This window comes from Staurois parvus, unplaced genomic scaffold (assembly GCF_062004578.1).
Source record: "Staurois parvus isolate SC_StPar_1 unplaced genomic scaffold, SC_StPar_1.0 ptg000794l, whole genome shotgun sequence".
NCBI classification, from domain to species: Eukaryota; Metazoa; Chordata; class Amphibia; order Anura; family Ranidae; genus Staurois; species Staurois parvus.
The window spans coordinates 287,320-306,766 of NW_028318590.1; the positions used below are offsets into that span (position 1 = coordinate 287,320).

The 19,447-nt window shown below is 44.8% G+C and overlaps 1 protein-coding gene across 1 annotated transcript in view; it reads left to right on the forward strand.

Moving 5' to 3' along the window:
• The window catches only part of CFAP44 (cilia and flagella associated protein 44), a 152,920-nt gene that overhangs the window by 47,648 nt on the left and 85,825 nt on the right, over positions 1-19,447 (forward strand). The window contains exons 13-19 of the mRNA XM_089654729.1: positions 622-669; positions 5,519-5,618; positions 8,598-8,692; positions 8,795-9,004; positions 11,792-11,902; positions 13,928-14,080; positions 19,194-19,421. Of these exons, the coding sequence (XP_089510855.1) occupies positions 622-669; positions 5,519-5,618; positions 8,598-8,692; positions 8,795-9,004; positions 11,792-11,902; positions 13,928-14,080; positions 19,194-19,421 (945 nt within the window). The remainder of the gene's footprint in view (positions 1-621; positions 670-5,518; positions 5,619-8,597; positions 8,693-8,794; positions 9,005-11,791; positions 11,903-13,927; positions 14,081-19,193; positions 19,422-19,447) is intronic.

Consider the following 19,447-nt stretch of genomic DNA (forward strand, 5'->3'; position numbering starts at 1 on the left):
GAGGTGCCCATATCATTGCATATAGCCTTTATGTAGCTTGTAACTTGGCACCCCATATTATTATTATTATTATTATTATTCAGTATTTATAAAGCACCAACGGTTTATATCATATACCATATCTTCCCTTGTTGGCAATTAAATCCTTTCTTTCAACTGTATGACGTATTACTTGTAATTGCCCAATGGGGGAGCCACCAGTTTGATCAAAAAGAGTTCCAAGCCATAGAACACTCAAATAGATGGAATAATACTTAGCCGTCCATGTGGGTCTTGGAAGGTCCAGACTATTTTCATAGAAGATGGTGGTCTGTAGGTCCATATCTAAAGGAACCATAGTCTTATGTTGATGGAAGAGATAAGGGGGTAGGCATCCCAAAAGCTGACAGTATGGGAGCAAGGCTGGAATCCTGACCGGTTTCGCTGGTCACGCCAGCTACTTCAGAGACAAATGTCACCAATGCACCAATTTTAATGTATCCAGTTACAAAACGGAATATGTAGCAGTATATAATGTATATAAATGTTCAACAAAACTGAAGTTATCCCTCAAACTCATCATTTATGTGGAGGCAACTCCTGTTTTCTTTCTTTCATTTACTTTCTCTTTTTATTTTTTAGGATGCCAGCGGTGGAATCTGGAAGCTGGACTTGTCCTTCTCAAATATAGTAATATTATTTTTCCTTATTGCTTCCCTGTCCCCTAATTTACGTTTGTCTTACATACGGTGTATATAAAGGCCATTGAGCTCTGTTCAGTTACTTTTGGGCCATTGCTGCTGCTTTCCTGACATTTCTCTTCTCTTTAGTGTAGTTATACTTTATAGAAATAGGCAGTCCATTGATGGGAGCAATTTTAAAAGTATCCTAAAACAATTACTGGAATATGTTATGTTTGGCTTTTTCTCTGGTTTACACCAATTTTTCATAGTGTAAAGCATGCTGGGTAAAAATGTGCAACATACATTACTAGGGATGCACTGATTGCATTTTTTTTTACACAGAGTACCGATACTTTTTTAATAGTACTCACCAATACCGTTATCAATTACCGATACCTATTGCCTATGACAAGTAGGTAGAGGGGTGATGCGATATGGGAAAAAATGCGAGTTCACACATTACCCCACTGCACTCGGTGTGAACAAGTCCTTAAATGTACTCTGTGAGGCAGAGTTCAGTTTTCTGTAGGTTTTAAAGCCCCCTCCCCTCCAAATCCCCCCCTTTTAGCACAGATCCCCCTTCCTAGCACCCCTCTAAATCCACCCTTCCAGCACAACCCCCCCCCCTCACCCAAATCACCCTCCCAGCACAACCCCCTAAATCACCCTCCCAGCACAACCCCCCCCCCCTCAGATCTCTTTTCCTAGCACAAATTATGTCCCTAGTATAATGACAGCAGGGAGGGGGAGAGAGCCATGGGTAAATCACAACACTCACATGCACCCTATATTACACATATACATGACATGATCAGAGACTGCAGACTGACTACAGGATATGATCAGAGACTGCAGACAGACTACTGTAGATGGTCAGAGACTGCAGATATACTACAGGAAATGGTCAGAGACTGCAGATATAGTACAGGAGATGGTTAGAGACTGTAGACAGATTACTGTAGATGGTCAGAGACTGCAGACAGACTACTATAGATAGTCAGAGACTGCAGATATAGTACAGGAGATGGTCAGAGACTGCAGACAGAATACAGGAGATGGTCAGAGACTGCAGACAGAATACAGGAGATGGTCAGAGACTGCAGACAGACTGCAGGAGATTATTATTATTATTATACATGATTTATATATCGCCAACAGTTTGCTCAGCGCTTTACAATATAAGGGAGACAGTACAATTACAATACATTTCAGTACAGAAGGAATAGGAGGGCCCGGCTCATGGAGCTTACAATCTAAAGGAAGGGGGAGGTGATACAAAAGGTGATAGCTGTGGGGGATGATCTGGTGGAGGGGATTCAAGTTCAGTTCTTAGGTGGAGGTGGGGTAGCCAGTGATTGGATGTGGGGCCCAAAGGAGAGGTCAGAGTCTAGGATTACGCCTAGCACCTTGGCATGAGGGGAAGGACCAATGGTTGTGCTGTTGATCTCAATGGTAAAGTCACGAGTGGGGGATCGGGGGGGAGGAAATATTACAAGCTCAGTTTTGGAAAGATTGAGTTTAAGGTAGTGATGTGACATCCATGCTGATATGTCGCTTAGTATATTTGTGATACGTGAGGAGATTGAGGGGGTGAGCTGGGGAGTGGAGAGATAGATCTGGGTGTCATCAGCATAGAGGTGGTATTGGAAGCCATGGGAGGTTACCAGTTGGCCCAGGGAGGAGGTATAGAGAGAGAAAAGGAGGGGCCCATGGACAGAACCTTGGGGTACCCCAACAGAAAGAGGAAGTGGAGCGGAGCAGGAGGAGTTGTATGTGACACTGAAAGTGCGCTGAGAAAGGTAAGTGGAGAACCAGGAGAGAGCAGAGTCATGGAGGCCGATGGAGTGGAGTTTACTGAGGAGGAGCGGGTGGTCGACTGTGTCAAAGGCAGCGGAAAGGTCAAGGAGTATGAGTATGGAGTAATGGCCATTGGTTGGGATGAGTATGGAGTAATGGCCATTGGTTGGGATGAGTATGGAGTAATGGCCATTGGTTGGGATGAGTATGGAGTAATGGCCGTTGGTTGGGATGAGTATGGAGTAATGGCCGTTGGTTGGGATGAGTATGGAGTAATGGCCGTTGGTTGGGATGAGTATGGAGTAATGGCCATTGGTTGGGATGAGTATGGAGTAATGGCCATTGCTTAGGGTAAGTATGGAGTAATGGCCGTTGGTTGGGATGAGTATGTAGTGGCCGTTGGTTTTAGCAGTTAGGTAATTAGTGAGTTTTAGTAGGACAGTTTCTGTGGAATGTTGTGGGCGGAAGCCAGACTGTCGGGGATCGGGAAGGTTGTTGTCGGTGAGGTAGCAGTTCATACGGTTGTGAACAAGGCGCTCGAGAAGCTTAGAGGCAAATGGGAGCAGGGAGATGGGTCTTAAGTTATTCAAACAGGTGGGGTCCAGCGAAGGTTTTTTGAGGATGGGGGTAACCAGTGCATGTTTGAGTGGGGAGGGAAAGGTGCCTGTGGAGAGTGAGAGGATGAAGATGGGGGTTTGAAAGTTTAGGATAGAGCAGGAAGGAGGCTGCAACAGTCGTGAGGGGACAGGATCCAGGGGACAGGTGGTGAAGTGGGCCTTGGAAAGGAGATCGGTAACTTTCTTGGTGGTAACCGGGTCGAAGGAGGAGAGTGTAGACTTTGGTGTTGGGCCTGGTATGTTGGTTAGAGGAGGAATCTTGACACTGGAGATCTCATCACGAATTGTGTCGATCTTCTTCTTGAAGTGACTAGCAATCTCCTGTGCAGTAAGTAAGTTGGTGGGTGGAGGCAGTGGGGGTTGGAGTAAGATATTAAGGGTAGATAAGAGTTGATGAGGATTGCATGAGAGGGTCTTGATGAGAGTGTTAAAGTAGGTTTGCTTAGCAGTGTGGAGGCTGGAGTTGTATTTGAGAAGAGCGGATTTGTAGGGTAAACTTTTCCAGGGATTTATTTTTACGCCATGCTCGCTCAAGAGTGCGGCTGCGTCTCTGAGGAGATGGTCAAAGACTGCAGACAGACTGCAGGACATGGTCAGAGACTGCAAACATAGTACAGGAGATGGTCAGAGACTGCAGACATAGTACAGGAGATGGTCAGGGACTGCAGACAGACTAAAGGAGTTGGTCAGCACTGCGGACATACTACAGGAGCTGACCAGAGACTGTGAACATAGTACAGGTGATGACCAGAGACTGTGAACATAGTACAGGAGATGACCAGAGACTGTGAACATAGTACAGGTGATGACCAGAGACTGCGGACACAGTACAGGAGATGACCAGAGACTGTGGACATAGTACAGGAGATGACCAGAGACTGCGGACACAGTGCAGGAGATGGTCAGAGACTGCAGACAGACTACAGGAGATGGTCAGAGACTGCAGACATAGTGCAGGAGATGGTCAGAGACTGCAGACATGGTACAGGAGATGGTCAGAGACTGCAGACATGGTACAGGAGATGGTCAGAGACTGCAGACAGACTAGAGGAGATGGTCAGAGACTGCAGACATGTTACAGGACACGGTCAGAGACTGCAGACATGTTACAGGACACGGTCAGAGACTGTGGACAGACTACAGGAGATGGTCAGACGTGGCATTCTATTGTTTACATTTCAGCTGTCGGTGGGGGAATTCTGCTAACATCTGAAGGAACCAAACCTGAAGGTATCGGTTTTTAGTATCGGAACACTTGGATGAGTACCAATACTCCAGCAAATGCTCAGTATTGGCACCGATACCGGTATTGATGCAAGCCTACACATTACAGGCACTGCTGGGTTGTGCTGCTTTTCTTTTTGAACGGCACACCATGGCACTAAGGCAATGCCCAATGGTGCCTGTCTGATTATTGGCGTGTTCGAGTGCATCAGCAACCCGTTCATTTCAATGGGCTGCCCTAACGTGACCACAAAAATGTACACGGCCCCATGTATGTACACTGCAGTTTATCCTACCAGAAAGCCAGTTTCTTTCCTTGCCAGACTGGTCTGTGCTGTGTTGTAAGAGCTGTGTAAATGTCAGGACTGGATAGACAGAGATACCAATCCTTTGGCAGGTAAAACCATTCCAACCAAAAATAAATTGCAGATAAAAACACAAAAATTGTTAATTGCTTTGTAATGTGTCTCTGAACTGCTGGCAAATCTGACCTCTTTAGCAGAGTCCGTTCTCTAGAACAGCCCCCTCCCTCCTTTGCACATCATAGCCCTCTCTTCTTCTGGGAGTGTCTAAGTACTTTCTGTGCTGGCCCAGCTTCTCATCTCCTCCCCTTCTACATAACCTTTTTATGTAGCTCTGGGGGAGGAGTGAAGGGCAATACTAAAGAGGATGGGTGTCAAACTGGCGGCCCTCCAGCTGATGGGGCCATCATGCCTCTGCCTTTGGGAGTCATGCTTCTAATTGTCATTCTTGCAATGCCTCATGGGACTTGTAGTTTGGCAACAGCTGGAGGGCCGCCAGTTTGACACCCATGAACTACAAGTCCCATCATACCTTTGTCTTTGGGAGTCATGGTTGTAACTGTCAATCTTGCAATGCCTCATGGGACTTGTAGTTTGGCAACAGCTGGATGGCCGCCAGTTTGACACCCGTGAACTACAAGTCCCATCATGCTAACTGTCAATCTTGCAATGCCTCATGGGACTTGTAGTTTGGCAACAGCTGGAGGGCCACCAGGTTGACACCCGTGCTTTATAGTGTCACCAGAGTGACAGCTGGGTCAGCCTACATCACATCCATGATGGCAGTGCAAGCCAGCTTCCCATTATAAAGGGAGGATACGGATCGAATGATTGTGAATGGTGAAACGATCGTCTTGTTTATACCTTTAGCGTGGCTATGAACTTACATTGGTTCTTTTTTATTTCTTTCGTCTAGACTCAGGACCCCGAACAGCTTTTCTCCTTTCATTCCGGGAAGATTAACGCTTTAGATGCCTCTCCCTCCACCTACCTCATGGCAACGACATCTTCAGACCGTGCGTCCACACCTATTATAAATCTCATCCAAACAACTACTTTGCATGTTCACTACAATTTACTTTGTATCAATGCTGCAATTTTTAGTTTAAAGCTGAATTCCAGGAATTCAGCTCCTTTTGTAAAAAAAAAAAAAAAGTAAAAAAAAGGAACACTGTGAGTTAGGTCCAGTGAGGTGCATGCCACCTCCTGGACTTAGCTCTATTATTTATATCTGCAAGCTTTAGTCCTCGTGCACATGGGACGTTTTGATAACGCTGGTAACATTAGCTGTGTAAATTCACGTTAAAATTGAGTTTTTCAGCTTTTTGTAGCGTTTTTGCATTAGCGTTTAGCTGCGTTTTTCCATGATTCGCGGCATTTTCCCACGTTTAGCGGAGGTTTCCTAAATTTTTCCGTGTTTGCGTTTTTTAGAGGTTTTTTTTGGTATAAAAAACATCCAAAAATGCCGGTTGGTGGCATTTTACCGCGTTTTACTGATTTTCACTGTTTTTCAGTGTTAGAGCGTTTTTACAGTTAAAAAACTCCTCTAGAAGCCCACTTGTTCTCGGTTTTGTTATCCAGCCAAAAAACTTCCCTGCCAAAAAAACGTTGATTCCAGTCTCTGTGTGTATGGACACACAGGATAACATCCTGGGGGTTTACTGGCCGTAGAAAAAACCATCAAAAGCCAAAAACAGCCGCTGTAAAAACGTCACGTGTGTGTGGGGGCTTATAGTACTCCTGGAAGACAGCTATTGCTGTAGTTCCGGGAGCCTGACACTGATCCTTCTGAGCTCTGCATCTAGAACAGGAAAACTACTGTTGCTGCTATGCCCGCCCAACCCTCCTCCTGCCCGTTCACAGAAGCCTTTGTATTACGCATTCATAAAATACAAAGGCTTCTCTGAATGGGCAGCAGAGAGGAGGGGCGGGCATATAGCTGCTATGTGTGCCTTTCTCCTCTCTCACAGCTCCCAGTGTCTCTTTGGGGGAACTGTAGACATTCAATTCTGTGTCTATACAATTACTTTGTCTACAGTTTTGAGATAATTGTATACAGACAAGGCTAAACAGCACAGCCCTGTCTGGCAGGAAAGGAGACCTGATTTTTTCTCCCTGCAGGTCTTGTCCCTCCCCCCAGCTTGTGATTGGACAGTTAAAGAGAGGCTGCAGACTGATGGGTTCATCTCATCTCTGTCACTCTGCTCTCTCCTTCTGTCAGCATGCTCCTTGTGCTGCTTCTTCATCATCACTCAGTCTGAGCTCTGCTGTGCAGGGACTGTAAGAGGCTGATACCTGGTCAAATGTGGGTGCTTACACTGCATTCATTTGTGTCTTTAACCCCTTGACGCCGACATTACACAAATATGCATCCTCACAGAACTGGGCTTTTTTCAGTGGGGCTGCATATTTGCGTACCTGTCTTTGTGCTGGGAGCGTGCCGCACAGTGCGCTCCCAGCACACAGACTGCGGTGTCACTGAGAGCACTGCGTCCCGTTCTAACGATCAGGACCCGGGACTCCTGATTCCTGTCACTGAAAGCCCTGGGTCCCATTCTAACGATCAGGATCCGGGACTCCCGATTCCAGGTCACTCTGATTGGCTATCACAGCGATCAGTCACTGGGCAGCCTGGCCCCCTTGTGTTTTTTTTTTCTCTCTATGAATGGAGGAGAGATATACATTGAATCTCTCTTACTAGAGCAGTGGTTCTTAACCTTCCTAATGCCGGGACCCTTTAATACAGTTCCTCATGTTGTGGTGACCCCCAACCATAAAATTATTTACCCAGTAATTATAATTCATGAGTGTCGTTTTACCTCCAATACTGCTGCTTTCAGCACAGTAGCTGCTTTCAACACAGTAGCTGCTTTCAACACAGTAGCTGCTTTCAACACAGTAGCTGCTTTCAACACAGTAGCTGCTTTCAACACAGTAGCTGCTTTCAACACAGTAGCTGCTTTCAACACAGAAGCTGCTTTCAACACAGAAGCTGCTTTCAACACAGAAGCTGCTTTCAACACAGAAGCTGCTTTCAACACAGAAGCTGCTTTCTACACAGAAGCTGCTTTCTACACAGAAGCTGCTTTCTACACAGAAGCTGCTTTCTACACAGAAGCTGCTTTCTACACAGTAGCTGCTTTCAACACAGTAGCTGCTTTCAACACAGTAGCTGCTTTCAACACAGTAGCTGCTTTCAACACAGTAGCTGCTTTCTACACAGTAGCTGCTCTTTACACATCGGAAATATGTGTTTTCCCAGATGGTCTTAGGCGACCCCTGTGAAAGGGTTGTTCGACCCCCAAAGGGGTCACGACCCACAGGTTGAGAACCACTGTACTAGAGGGAAAACAAAATGTTTGTACAAAAAAAAAAAAAGGTAAATAAATATTAAAAAATAAAATAAAAAAATAACTAGATCAAGGTTTGATCTAGTTCAGTGCCAGGGTAAGTGTTTGGGTCAAGGTCAGGGTCAAAAGTCAAGGTCAAAAGGTTAGGGTCAGAGGTCAGGATTTTTAAAAAAAATCTGGTGTCAGTGTGTTTTAGGTAAAAGAAACCCCAAAACAAAATGCGCACTTTGGTTTCTGGGCGGTACTCCAGGTACAAACAACAAATAACACACATATATGGTGTCGCTGCGATCATCAAGAGCTGGAGAATTTATTTTGGGTTGTTCTTTGGTGGTAGGTTATGGTAGTAACAAGAAACGCACAGCTAAATTTAAAAAAATGATTTTTTTTTTTACTATTTTGGGACAGTTTTCCTTTGATAATAAAAAAAATCAGGATATATCCATTACCATTTACCACCAAATGAAAGCCAAATTTGTCCTGAAAAAAACGCGGATGTCGAAAGTAGTTGTGATGATTTGTACGGTTTTACTAACACAGGTCAACATTTCAAAATTTGTGCTTCGGCGTTTAGATTTGTTTTACCTTTAGGCGTGAAGGAGTTAACATCCTCCTGGTGTCTTCTTGAACATTTTCCCTGTTTAGGGTCGGTGAGAATTTATGATTTTGCCGGGAAGCTTCCATTAGTGGAGATGAAGTTCAAACAAGGAGGAACATCGCTGATCTGGGCCCCCCGCATGGTGAGCAGTTAGCCATCGCCTCTCACACAGACACGACCAAGCTGACCAATATTCTGTGACTACGGGCCGCGCTTACGATGTCCCGCGTCTTGTCTTCTACAGGTGAACCCTAAAGGAGGACTATTTGCGATGGGATTCCAGGATGGAGTCATCCGTATCTTGGAGGTCTATAACTCCTCCGGGATGAGACTCCTGGCCGGACGCAGTGGCTCTCAGGATGCTGCCATTGGTCTAAAACAAGCGTTCAAACCTCACGAGGCCTCCGTCACATGTCTGGCGTATGAGCGCAATGGAGAGATCCTCGCCACCGGGGTAAAGTTTCTTCTTGTGTTGACTTATAAGCTGAACTTCAACCAGAAATGTTAGTTTTCTTAATGAGACTTTAAAAAAAATTGCGGGAGAATCAAGGAAAAAGTCACGTATTTGAACCCTTTAGATGCCACTGATGTACTGCATGTCATGTGACGGCAGCAGCGGGGGTTTTACATACAAACTTGCACCCGAGAATGGGTGGAAATCTGACCAGCCGACTACTGGCTGTCATGTCAGATGGAAGTGTTTAGGTGGCTGAACATTCACCCTGGAAGCAGTCTCTCCCCCCCCGCCATGTTTCCTGGGCTTCATTCTCCCAACTGCAGATCTGGGACTGGCATGAAGGGTGCCGCCGGGTAGAGAGGAGGGAGACCAGCGAGAACAGAATGGCTATGGTGTGCAGAATGTACACTAGGGGATTGGCAGGAGAATAGTCAGGTCCAGGCAGGGGTTGAGGTAGGTGGCAAGCAGCATAGTAGACAGGTCAACTGGGTCAGAAATGGCCAGGAAATGTCGGGGGTAAATGTTATAGATTTTTGTAACAAGTACTAGTTCTTTACAAGACACAGAACCAGCCGCTTCCAGGGATGACACGTACTACCCTTTGGGTCAGCGGACACACCCAGTGTGGTTTCAGGGAGTTCTGGAAGTCCTCGCAGGGATTCTGCAAGTACCATTGGAAGTACTGGCAGAGCTTCTGGAAACACCATTGGAAGTACTGGCAGAGACTCTGGGGTCACCATTGGAAGTACTGGCAGAGACTCTGGGAGCACCATTGAAAGTACTGTCACAAATTCTGCATGCACCATTGGAAGTACTGGGAGAGACTCTGGAGTCACCACTGGACCTACTGGCAGAAATTCTGCAAGGACTTTTGAAAATACTGGCAGAGATTCTGTGAGCACCATTGGAAGTACTGGGAGAGACTCTGGGGTCACCATTGGAACTACTGGCAGAAATTCTGCAAGGACTATTGAAAATACTGGCAGAGATTCTGTGAGCACCATTGGAAGTACTGGGAGAGACTCTGGGGTCACCATTGGAACTACTGGCAGAAATTCTGCAAGGACTATTGAAAATACTGGCAGAGATTCTGTGAGCACCATTGGAAGTACTGGCAGAGATCCTGCAAACACCATTGGAAGTATTGGCAGAGACTCTGGGGGCACCATTGAAAGTATTGGCAAAAATTCTGCATGTACCATTGGAACTACTGGCAGAGATTCTGCAAGAACCATTAAAAGTACTGCCAGAGATTCTGCATGCACCATTGGAAGTACTGGCAGAGATACTGCAAGCATAATTGGAAGTGCTGGCAGAGACTCTGGGGGCAAAAATTCTGCATGTACCATTGGAAGTATTGGCAGAGATTCTGCAAGCACCATTGAAAGTACTGCCAGAGATTCTGCGTGTACTATTGGAAGTACTGGCAAAGACTCTGGGATCACCATTGGAACTACTGGCAGAAATTCTGCGAGGACTATTGAAAATACTGGCAGAGATTCTGTGAGCACCATTGTAAGTACTGGGAGAGACTCTGGGGACACCATTGAAAGTACTGGCAAAAATTCTGTTCATACCATTGAAAGTACTGGCAGAGATTCTGCAAGCACCACTGGAAGTACTGCCAGAGATTCTGCAAGAACCTTTGAAAGTACTGCCAGAGATTCTGTGTGCACCAATGGAAGTACTGGGAGAGACTCTGGGGTCACCATTGGAACTACTGGCAGAAATTCTGCGAGGACTGTTGAAAATACTGGCAGAGATTCTGTGAGCACCATTGGGAGTACTGGCAGAGATTGTGCAAGCACAATTGGAAGCACTGGCAGAGATTCTGTGAGCACCATTGAAAGTATTGGCAGAGATTCTGCATGCACCATTGGAAGTACAGGCAGAGACTCTGGAGTCACCATTGGAAGTGCTGGCAGAGATTCTGCGTACACCATTGGAAGTACTGGGAGAGACTCTGGAGTCACCATTGGAATTACTGGCAGAAATTCTGCAAGGACTATTGAAAATACTGGCTGAGACTCTGGGAACACCATTGAAAGTACTGGCAAAAATTCTGCACATATCATTGGAAGTACTGGCAGAGATTCTGAAAGCACCACTGGAAGTACTGCCAGAGATTCTGCAAGAACCTTTGAAAGTACTGCCAGAGATTCTGTGTGCACCAATGGAAGTACTGGGAGAGACTCTGGGGTCACCATTGGAACTACTGGCAGAAATTCTGCGAGGACTATTGAAAATTCTGGCAGAGATTCTGTGAGCACCATTGGGAGTACTGGCAGAGATTCTGTGAGCACCATTGGATGTACTGGCAGAGATTCTGCAAGCACCATTGGAAGTCCTGGCAGATATTCTACAAGCATCATTGGAAGTACTGGCAGAGATTCTGTAAGCACCATCGGAAGTACTGGCAGAGATTCTGTAAGCACCATCGGAAGTACTGGCAGAGTTTCTGCGAGCACCATTGGAAGTATTAGCAGACATTCTGTGAGTACTATTGGAACTACTTCCAGAGATTCTGGTAGTACCATTGGAAGGTACTGCCAAGGATTCTGGAATTCCTGGCAGAGGTCCTGGAGGGTTCTAACTCTTCCTCCAAACTGTAAAAAACTAAAAAAAATAGTTTAAGCTGCATTATTCTGTAAATAGTTATTTACCTATTTTTGTATTATGTTAAAAGTTAAGTCCCTCAAGTCAAGAAACTTTATGTAACAAAACATTTTATTATAATTTTCTCCCAGTCTATAACTTGCATCTGTAACCATTCTTACCCCATAGAGCATGGACAGAACCGTCTTCTTCTTTGCTGTTGGTGACACCTATGAGCCCATTGGATTCATCCAGGTTCCAGGACCGGTTAAGGAATTGCATTGGTCTCCTCCATCACACGTAAGTTGCTGGGGATGGAAGAGGTTCCACCCACATCTTTGGCCAATGCATACATCTGTGTGAAATTTGGATTGTCATGTCACAGGGGTGGGGAGAGCACCATTGCAGCTTAGCCCATGGGTGGGGGCATGTCTTTTTAAAATTAAATAAATAAATACTCTGTGTTTGTATGTATGTGTGTACATATATAAATATATATAAATATATATATATATATTTATTATGTAAAGCATTGTGTACATTGACAGCGCTATGTCAGTATCTGAAATAAATAAAATTTGCATCATACCGTCAATAGCTCTCTATGGTGCTGAAAGTTTACACAGTTTCAGCACCTCGGAGAGCTATTTTTGCCTGCAGGCTATTGGAATCCTCACTGATATTGCAAGAGATGCACTGAGATGCAATATGACCAGCTGCATTCGTCCAATGTACATTTATCCTATTGTAAACAGTGTGAATGTCAATATGGAATGCCTGGAGAATCCCATGGATCATATCTAATTTAATTATTCACAGGGTAAATTGCCTGCCCTAGTTAAACAATTTGCCTTTATGGAGCTTATCTCACTGACTTTCAAACAGGAACCTAAAACATATATTAACCCCTCGCCTACCGGGCACTTATACCCCCTTCCTTACCAGGCCAATATTCAGCTTTCAGCGCTGCCGCACTTTGATTGACAATTGCGCGGTCATGCAACATTGTACCCATATGAAATTTTGATCATTTTTTTCTCCCAAATAGAGCTTTCTTTTGGTGGTATTTAATCGCCACTGGGCGCTTTACTTTTTGCGCTATAAATAAAAAAACTGCAAAAAATTTGAAAAAAAAAAAAAAAGTTTCTTTGTTTCTATTATAAAATTTTTCAAACAGGTATTTTTTCTCCTTCACTGATGTGCGTTGATGAGGCAGCACTGATGGGCACTGATAGGCGGCACTGATAGGCAGCACTAAAGGGCACTGATAGGCAGTACTAATGAGGTGTCACGGATAGGCGGCACTGATAGACAGCACTAATGAGGTGTCACGGATAGGCGGCACTGATAGGCGGCACTGATAGGTGACACTGATGATGGGTACTGATAGACGGCACTGACTGGCATTACTGCTGGGCACTGACTGGCGGCACTGACTGGCACTACCCCTGGGCACTGACTGGTGGCACTGACTGGCAGCACTGCTGGGCTGCACTGGTGGGTGGCACTGGTGGGTGGGCACAGGTGGGTGGCACTGGTGGGCACAGGTGGGTGGGCACAGGTGGGTGGCACTGCTGGGCACAGGTAGGTGGCACTTCTGGGCACAGGTGTGTGACACTGCAGAGTGGCACAGGTGGGTGCACTGCTGGGCACAGGTGGGTGCACTGCTGGGCACAGGTGGGTGATCTGCTGGGCACGGGTGGGCGGAGCTAGTGGGCGCACTGCTGGGCACAGGTGGGCGGAACTTGCGGGTGGCACTGCTGGGCACCGATCATCAGGGCACTGATGATTGGTGCCGATCCCCGCTCTGACAACTGCCGGTTCTCGGCAGTACTTTCCTCACGATCTGACAGCGTGAGGAAAGTGCAGCCGAGAACCGGCACTTGCATTTCCCTCTGATCAGCGTGTCATTGGACACGGCTGATCACGTGGTAAAAGGCCGCTGTGATTGGCCTTTTACCACATCACGTGATCAGCTGTGTCCGTAGGACACAGCGATCACGGAGATCGCCGGGTGCGCGCCCCCTGGGGCGCACAGGAGAGCGCGTTCTGGGAGGACGTCATTTGACGTCCACTCAGAACTTGCCGGCCGCAGTTTAGCCGTCATTCGGCTATCTGCGGTCGGCAGGTAGTTAAAAAAAGGAAAAAAAAAAATAATATATATATAATTATTATACAGTATATATTAATATATGTAAAAAAATTTACACAATTAAAGTGCCCAAATAATGTTGTGTAGTACTTTTTGATATTGATAAATTTTGCTATTATGTTAAAGCAGACTTGAGCCCAATCACTAAAAGACATTTTGTTTGGTCTCGGCAGGAGGAAAACACATTACTGGTTCTGTGTGAGAATGGATTCGCTGTAGAGATTCCGGTCCCGGCGGCTGAAAAAAACAACACGGTTTCTACCTACGAGATCTCCAATCTGCCTCTCCGCTACTTCCGATTTAGTAGCATCAGGTCAAAGATTGAGGTATGAGCTGCCTTGGACTTATTCATAAGCACTGAGGTCAGTGCAATACTCGTGAACCTTTTTTCCCCCACTGGCATACAGTATGGTGTTTTTAAGCTGCTTTTCTATACAAAAAAGTGGATATGTACTTTAGTGTGGCCTCCCGGACTTTCTTTTAAACTACAGCACAGGTGTGCGAACTGGGCCAACACACAAGATAAAGGGTGGAAGTGGTGAACTCACCAGTGCTAACTTCTTTTTTAAAGAAAAACACCTCACTATCACACCTACAATATGGTCAACAGTATGAGGACACCTGACCTTCACACCCTCAGTATAGTCAACAGTATGTAAACCTGACCATCACACCTACAATATGGCCAACAGTATGAGGACACCTCTGCTAGATTGTAAGCTCCCAGGATCAGGGCCCTCCTATCCCTCTTGTATTAAACTGTATTGTTGCTGTATTATAAAGTCTTTTTCTTTCACAAATTATATTAATAAATTGAAAAAAGAATCATAAATAAATGCCCCCCTTGTCTCGATGACCACAAGTGCAATTCCAAAAGACTATAGTCCTTTTTTCTTCCAAGAAAATGTCGTCTCTCTCATTTTTCAATCTTAGTGAAGTGTCCAATATTCATATACCTCAAAAACCAAAAAGGCTCAACATAGTGTAATATCCTTATAAAAACGGAATTTTTTTTTTCACATGTGTTATGCAGAAGTTAAGTGTTTGATGTGATTCACAATGAATGGCATACATTTTCCTTTTTTATAAGGATATTAAACTATGTTGAGCCTTTTTGGTTTTTGAGGTATATGAATATTGGACACTTCACTAAGATTGAAAATGAGAGAGACATTTTCTTGGAAGAAAAAAGGACTATAGTCTTTTGGAATTGCACTTGTGGTCATCGAGACAAGGGGGGCATTTATTTATGATTCTTTTTTCAATTTATTAATATAATTTGTGAAAGAAAAAGACTTTATAATTTTTGTTTAGCTTTCAAGGGTGAAAGTGAGTGTTTTTTTCTTTGGGTATATTTCATTGACCAGAATTAGAGTGTGCTAATTGAGCAATTTATTGTTGCTGTATTGTCTCCCTTTTATATTGTAAAGCGCTGAGCAAACTGCTGCTGCTATATAAATCCTGTATAATAATAATAATCACACCTACAATATGGCCAACAGTATAAGGACACCTCACCATCACACCTACAATATGGCCAACAGTATGAGGACACCTGACCATCACACCTACAATATGGCCAACAGTATGAGGACACCTGACCATCACACCTACAATATGGCCAACAGTATGAGGACACCTGACCATCACACCTTCAGTATAGTCAACAGTATGAGGACACCTGACCATCACACCTACAATATGGCCAACAGTATGAGGAAACCTGACCATCACACCTACAATATGGCCAACAGTATGAGGACACCTGACCATCACACCTTCAGTATAGTCAACAGTATGAGGACACCTGACCTTCACACCTACAATATGGCCAACAGTATGAGGACACCTGACCATCACACCTTCAGTATAGTCAACAGTATGAGGACACCTGACCTTCACACCTACAATATGGCCAACAGTATGAGGACACCTGACCATCACACCTTCAGTATAGTCAACAGTATGAGGACACCTGACCTTCACACCTACAATATGGCCAACAGTATGAGGACACCTGACCATCACACCTTCAGTATAGTCAACAGTATGAGGACACCTGACCTTCACACCCTCAGTATAGTCAACAGTATGTAAACCTGACCATCACACCTACAATATAGCCCACAGTATGTGAAGATATCACCATCACACTTCCAATATGGCCTACAGTATGTGAACACGTGACCATCACACCTACAATATGGCCAACAGTATGAGGACACCTGACCATCACACCTACAATATGGCCAACAATATATGGACACCTGACCATTACACCTACAATATGACCAACAGTATGAGGACACTTGACCATTACACCTACAATATGCCCCACAATATATGGACACCTGACCATTACACCTACAATATGGCCAACAGTATGAGGACACCTCACCATCACACCTACAGTATGGCAACAGTATGCAGATACCTGACCATCACACCTTCAGTATAGTCAACAGTATGTGAAAACCTGACCATCACACATAGAAAATGGCCAACAGTATGAGAACCCCCTCCAGATGATTGACCACAGGTGTTTCCAGTGAAGGGTGCTATTTACTACAGTATACAAAGACATTATAGACAACTGTGCTCTCCCAGCCTTGTGTTAACAGTTTGGTGAAGGCCTCGTACAAACTCAAGTGTCCTGCACTTAGCCCTGACCTCAGCCCTACTGAACACCTTTGGGAAGAGTTTGAACACCAAATGTGAACCAGGTCTTCTCATTCAACATCAATATCTGACCCCACAAAGGGGCACAAGCCTGTTTTCACTCTTGCTTAGAGCGCCACTATCAGATACACGCAAGTCATGGTGGCTGCAATAGCTTTCTTCCTTTGTGTATAGAGAACCCTCAGCGCAATACGCCTCCTAAAGAAATTGTGCGGCTAGCATATAATGTGTTCCCACAGGTAAAACCACAAATAAATAAAAAAATGCAGCGCAACAATGTATACATATGGTGCTAACAATATGATACATGTGTATATATAAGTAGTGAAGAAAACAAAAAACTGTGTTTGTGAAATCAATGTACGCTACACCAAATGTCTTACCAATGCATACATGTGGACACCCATAGAACCACACATAACCAGTGATAAAAATGAATTGTGCACACAAATACCAAATAAAATGTCCTTAATAGTGAACTGTCCCTTGAAATCTTAAATATCACTTGAACTGGTGTGGTACAGTTGTGGCCAAAATTATTCAACCCCCAATGCTGTAAAGGGGTTTAGGGACTATAGTGTACATTTGGAATTGTATTCAGAATCAAATCCTACAAGGACGTTGTAACTACCCAAATGCAACTAAAATGACATCAATTGTTTATGTAATACAGTAGTAAATGGTTCTTATGTGGTTTCTTCATTGCCACAATTATTCAACCCCTTAAAGACTACCACTCTGAAGAACAGAGGTTCATACAGGTGCTTTCCATCAGGTATTGAAAACACCTGTGGATGTCACCGAGCAGCAATCAAGCATAATAAGCACCAATTAGGCAGCTTTAAAATGACTGTGATACTCAGCTCCTTCTAGACATTTACTGGTGTGGTTACAAACATGGTGAAGGCAAGAGAATGGTCCAGGAAGACAAGAGAAGAGGTGATTTCTCTTCACAGGAAGGGCAATGGCTATAAGAAGATTGCAAAGATGTTAAACATACCAAGAGACACCTTAGGAAGCATCATTCGCAAATTCAAGGCAAAGGGCACTGTTGAAACGCTACCTGGTCGTGGCAGAAAGAAGATGCTGACTTCGACTGCTGTGCGCTACCTGAAGCGTAGAGTGGAGAGAAGTCCCCGTGTGACTGCTGAGGAACTGAGAAAAGATTTGTCAGATGTGGGTACAGAAGTTTCAGCCCAGACAATAAGACGCACACTGCGTAATGAAGGCCTCCGTGCCAGAACTCCCAGGCGTACCCCCTTGCTGTCTCCAAAGAATAAGAAGAGTCGACTGCAGTATGCCAAAAGCCATGTGGACAAACCACAAAAGTTGTGGGATAGTGTTCTGTGGACTGATGAAACAAAATTAGAACTGTTTGGGCCCATGGATCAACGCTATGTTTGGAGGAGGAAGAACAAGGCCTATGATGAAAAGAACACCTTGCCTACTGTGAAGCATGGTGGAGGGTCAATCATGCTTTGGGGCTGTTTTGCTTCTGCAGGTACAGGGAAGCTTCAGCGTGTGCAAGGTACCATGAATTCTCTTCAGTACCAGGAGATATTGGATGGAAACGTGATGCAGTCCGTCACACACCTGAGGCTTGGGAGACGTTGGACCTTTCAACAGGACAATGATCCCAAGCATACCTCCAAGTCCACTAGAGCATGGTTGCAGAGGAAAGGCTGGAACATTTTGGAGTGGCCATCGCAGTCACCAGACTTAAATCCGATTGAGAACCTCTGGTGGGACTTAAAGAAAGCAGTTGCAGTGCGCAAGCCTAAGAATGTGACTGAACTGGAGGCCTTTGCCCATGAAGAATGGGCGAAGATACCCGTAGATCGCTGCAAGACACTTGTGTCAAGCTATGCTTCACGTTTAAAAGCTGTTATAACTGTAAAAGGATGCTGTACTAAGTACTAAGATTGAATGTCACTTGGGGGTTGAATAAAACTGATAATGCTGTGAGCACAGAAAAGACATTTGTGGTTATTTCATTATAACTGTTATGTTATATTTGTCTGACCTACAAGTGCCTCTTTAATGTAAATGTAAGCAAGATGACTGAATGATCAAAAGCAATGTCAAACTGGCCAAAACACTCAATTTCAGTGGGGGTTGAATAATTTTGGCCACAACTGTATATATCCTATAGATCGTGATCCAAATACACCAGCAGTCATACGATTAGGGTCTCACAATTTCACTACTGCATAAACGTGTACGGAGCTCCTGTGTCACCCCTTAGTGCTCCTCCACCTCCAACATTCTGTTGCGCTCACCTCCAAGTTTGACCCGTAATAACAGGTCAAACTGCGCTTTTCCCGTTAACCCGGGAGGGTATACTGGTACACAGATCTTCACCACCGTTAGCCAGCACTTTTACACATCTCCAGATCGCTCCACATCCATGTGAAAAGAATGCTCAATATAGTGAAGTATTGCCACTAAAAACATCCTTTATTAAAATAATCTAGTTCAACTCACATTAAAATGTGTCCTCCTGGGACACTACAGGGTTACAAACTCAATATACAGTGTTTGCTGTAAGAAGTGTGCAGAAATCCCTTTTCCAAAATGGTGGCACATGCACTTCCAGCTTGCAGCCTGATGTTATCGGCATACCCTACGCGTTACGTCACGTGACTTCATCAGGAGTCATTTCTTCCTTTATTTTCACCTGTAACGCACTTCCTGTTTGTTTATTCCTCAATATGCTCAGTTCTAATACACAGCATTTCTCTCTTGGTCTGTGTATTCCAGAGAGAGAAGCAGCTGGCCCAGATACAGAAGAACAGAGAACAGAAGTTGAAGGAGCACCAGGCTTGGGTGCAGAAACAGAAGGAACGAGGAGTGGAACTGACTGAGGAGGAGTTACAGGAGCCGTATGATGATGAAGAAGAGAAACTTCCAGAACTTTATGTCCCTAAAGAGCCCAGCCCCATCCTGTGCGGCTTCTATGCCTCCCCTGGGAAGTTCTGGCTCTCCATGGTACAGTTTATAACATAAGCAAGGCT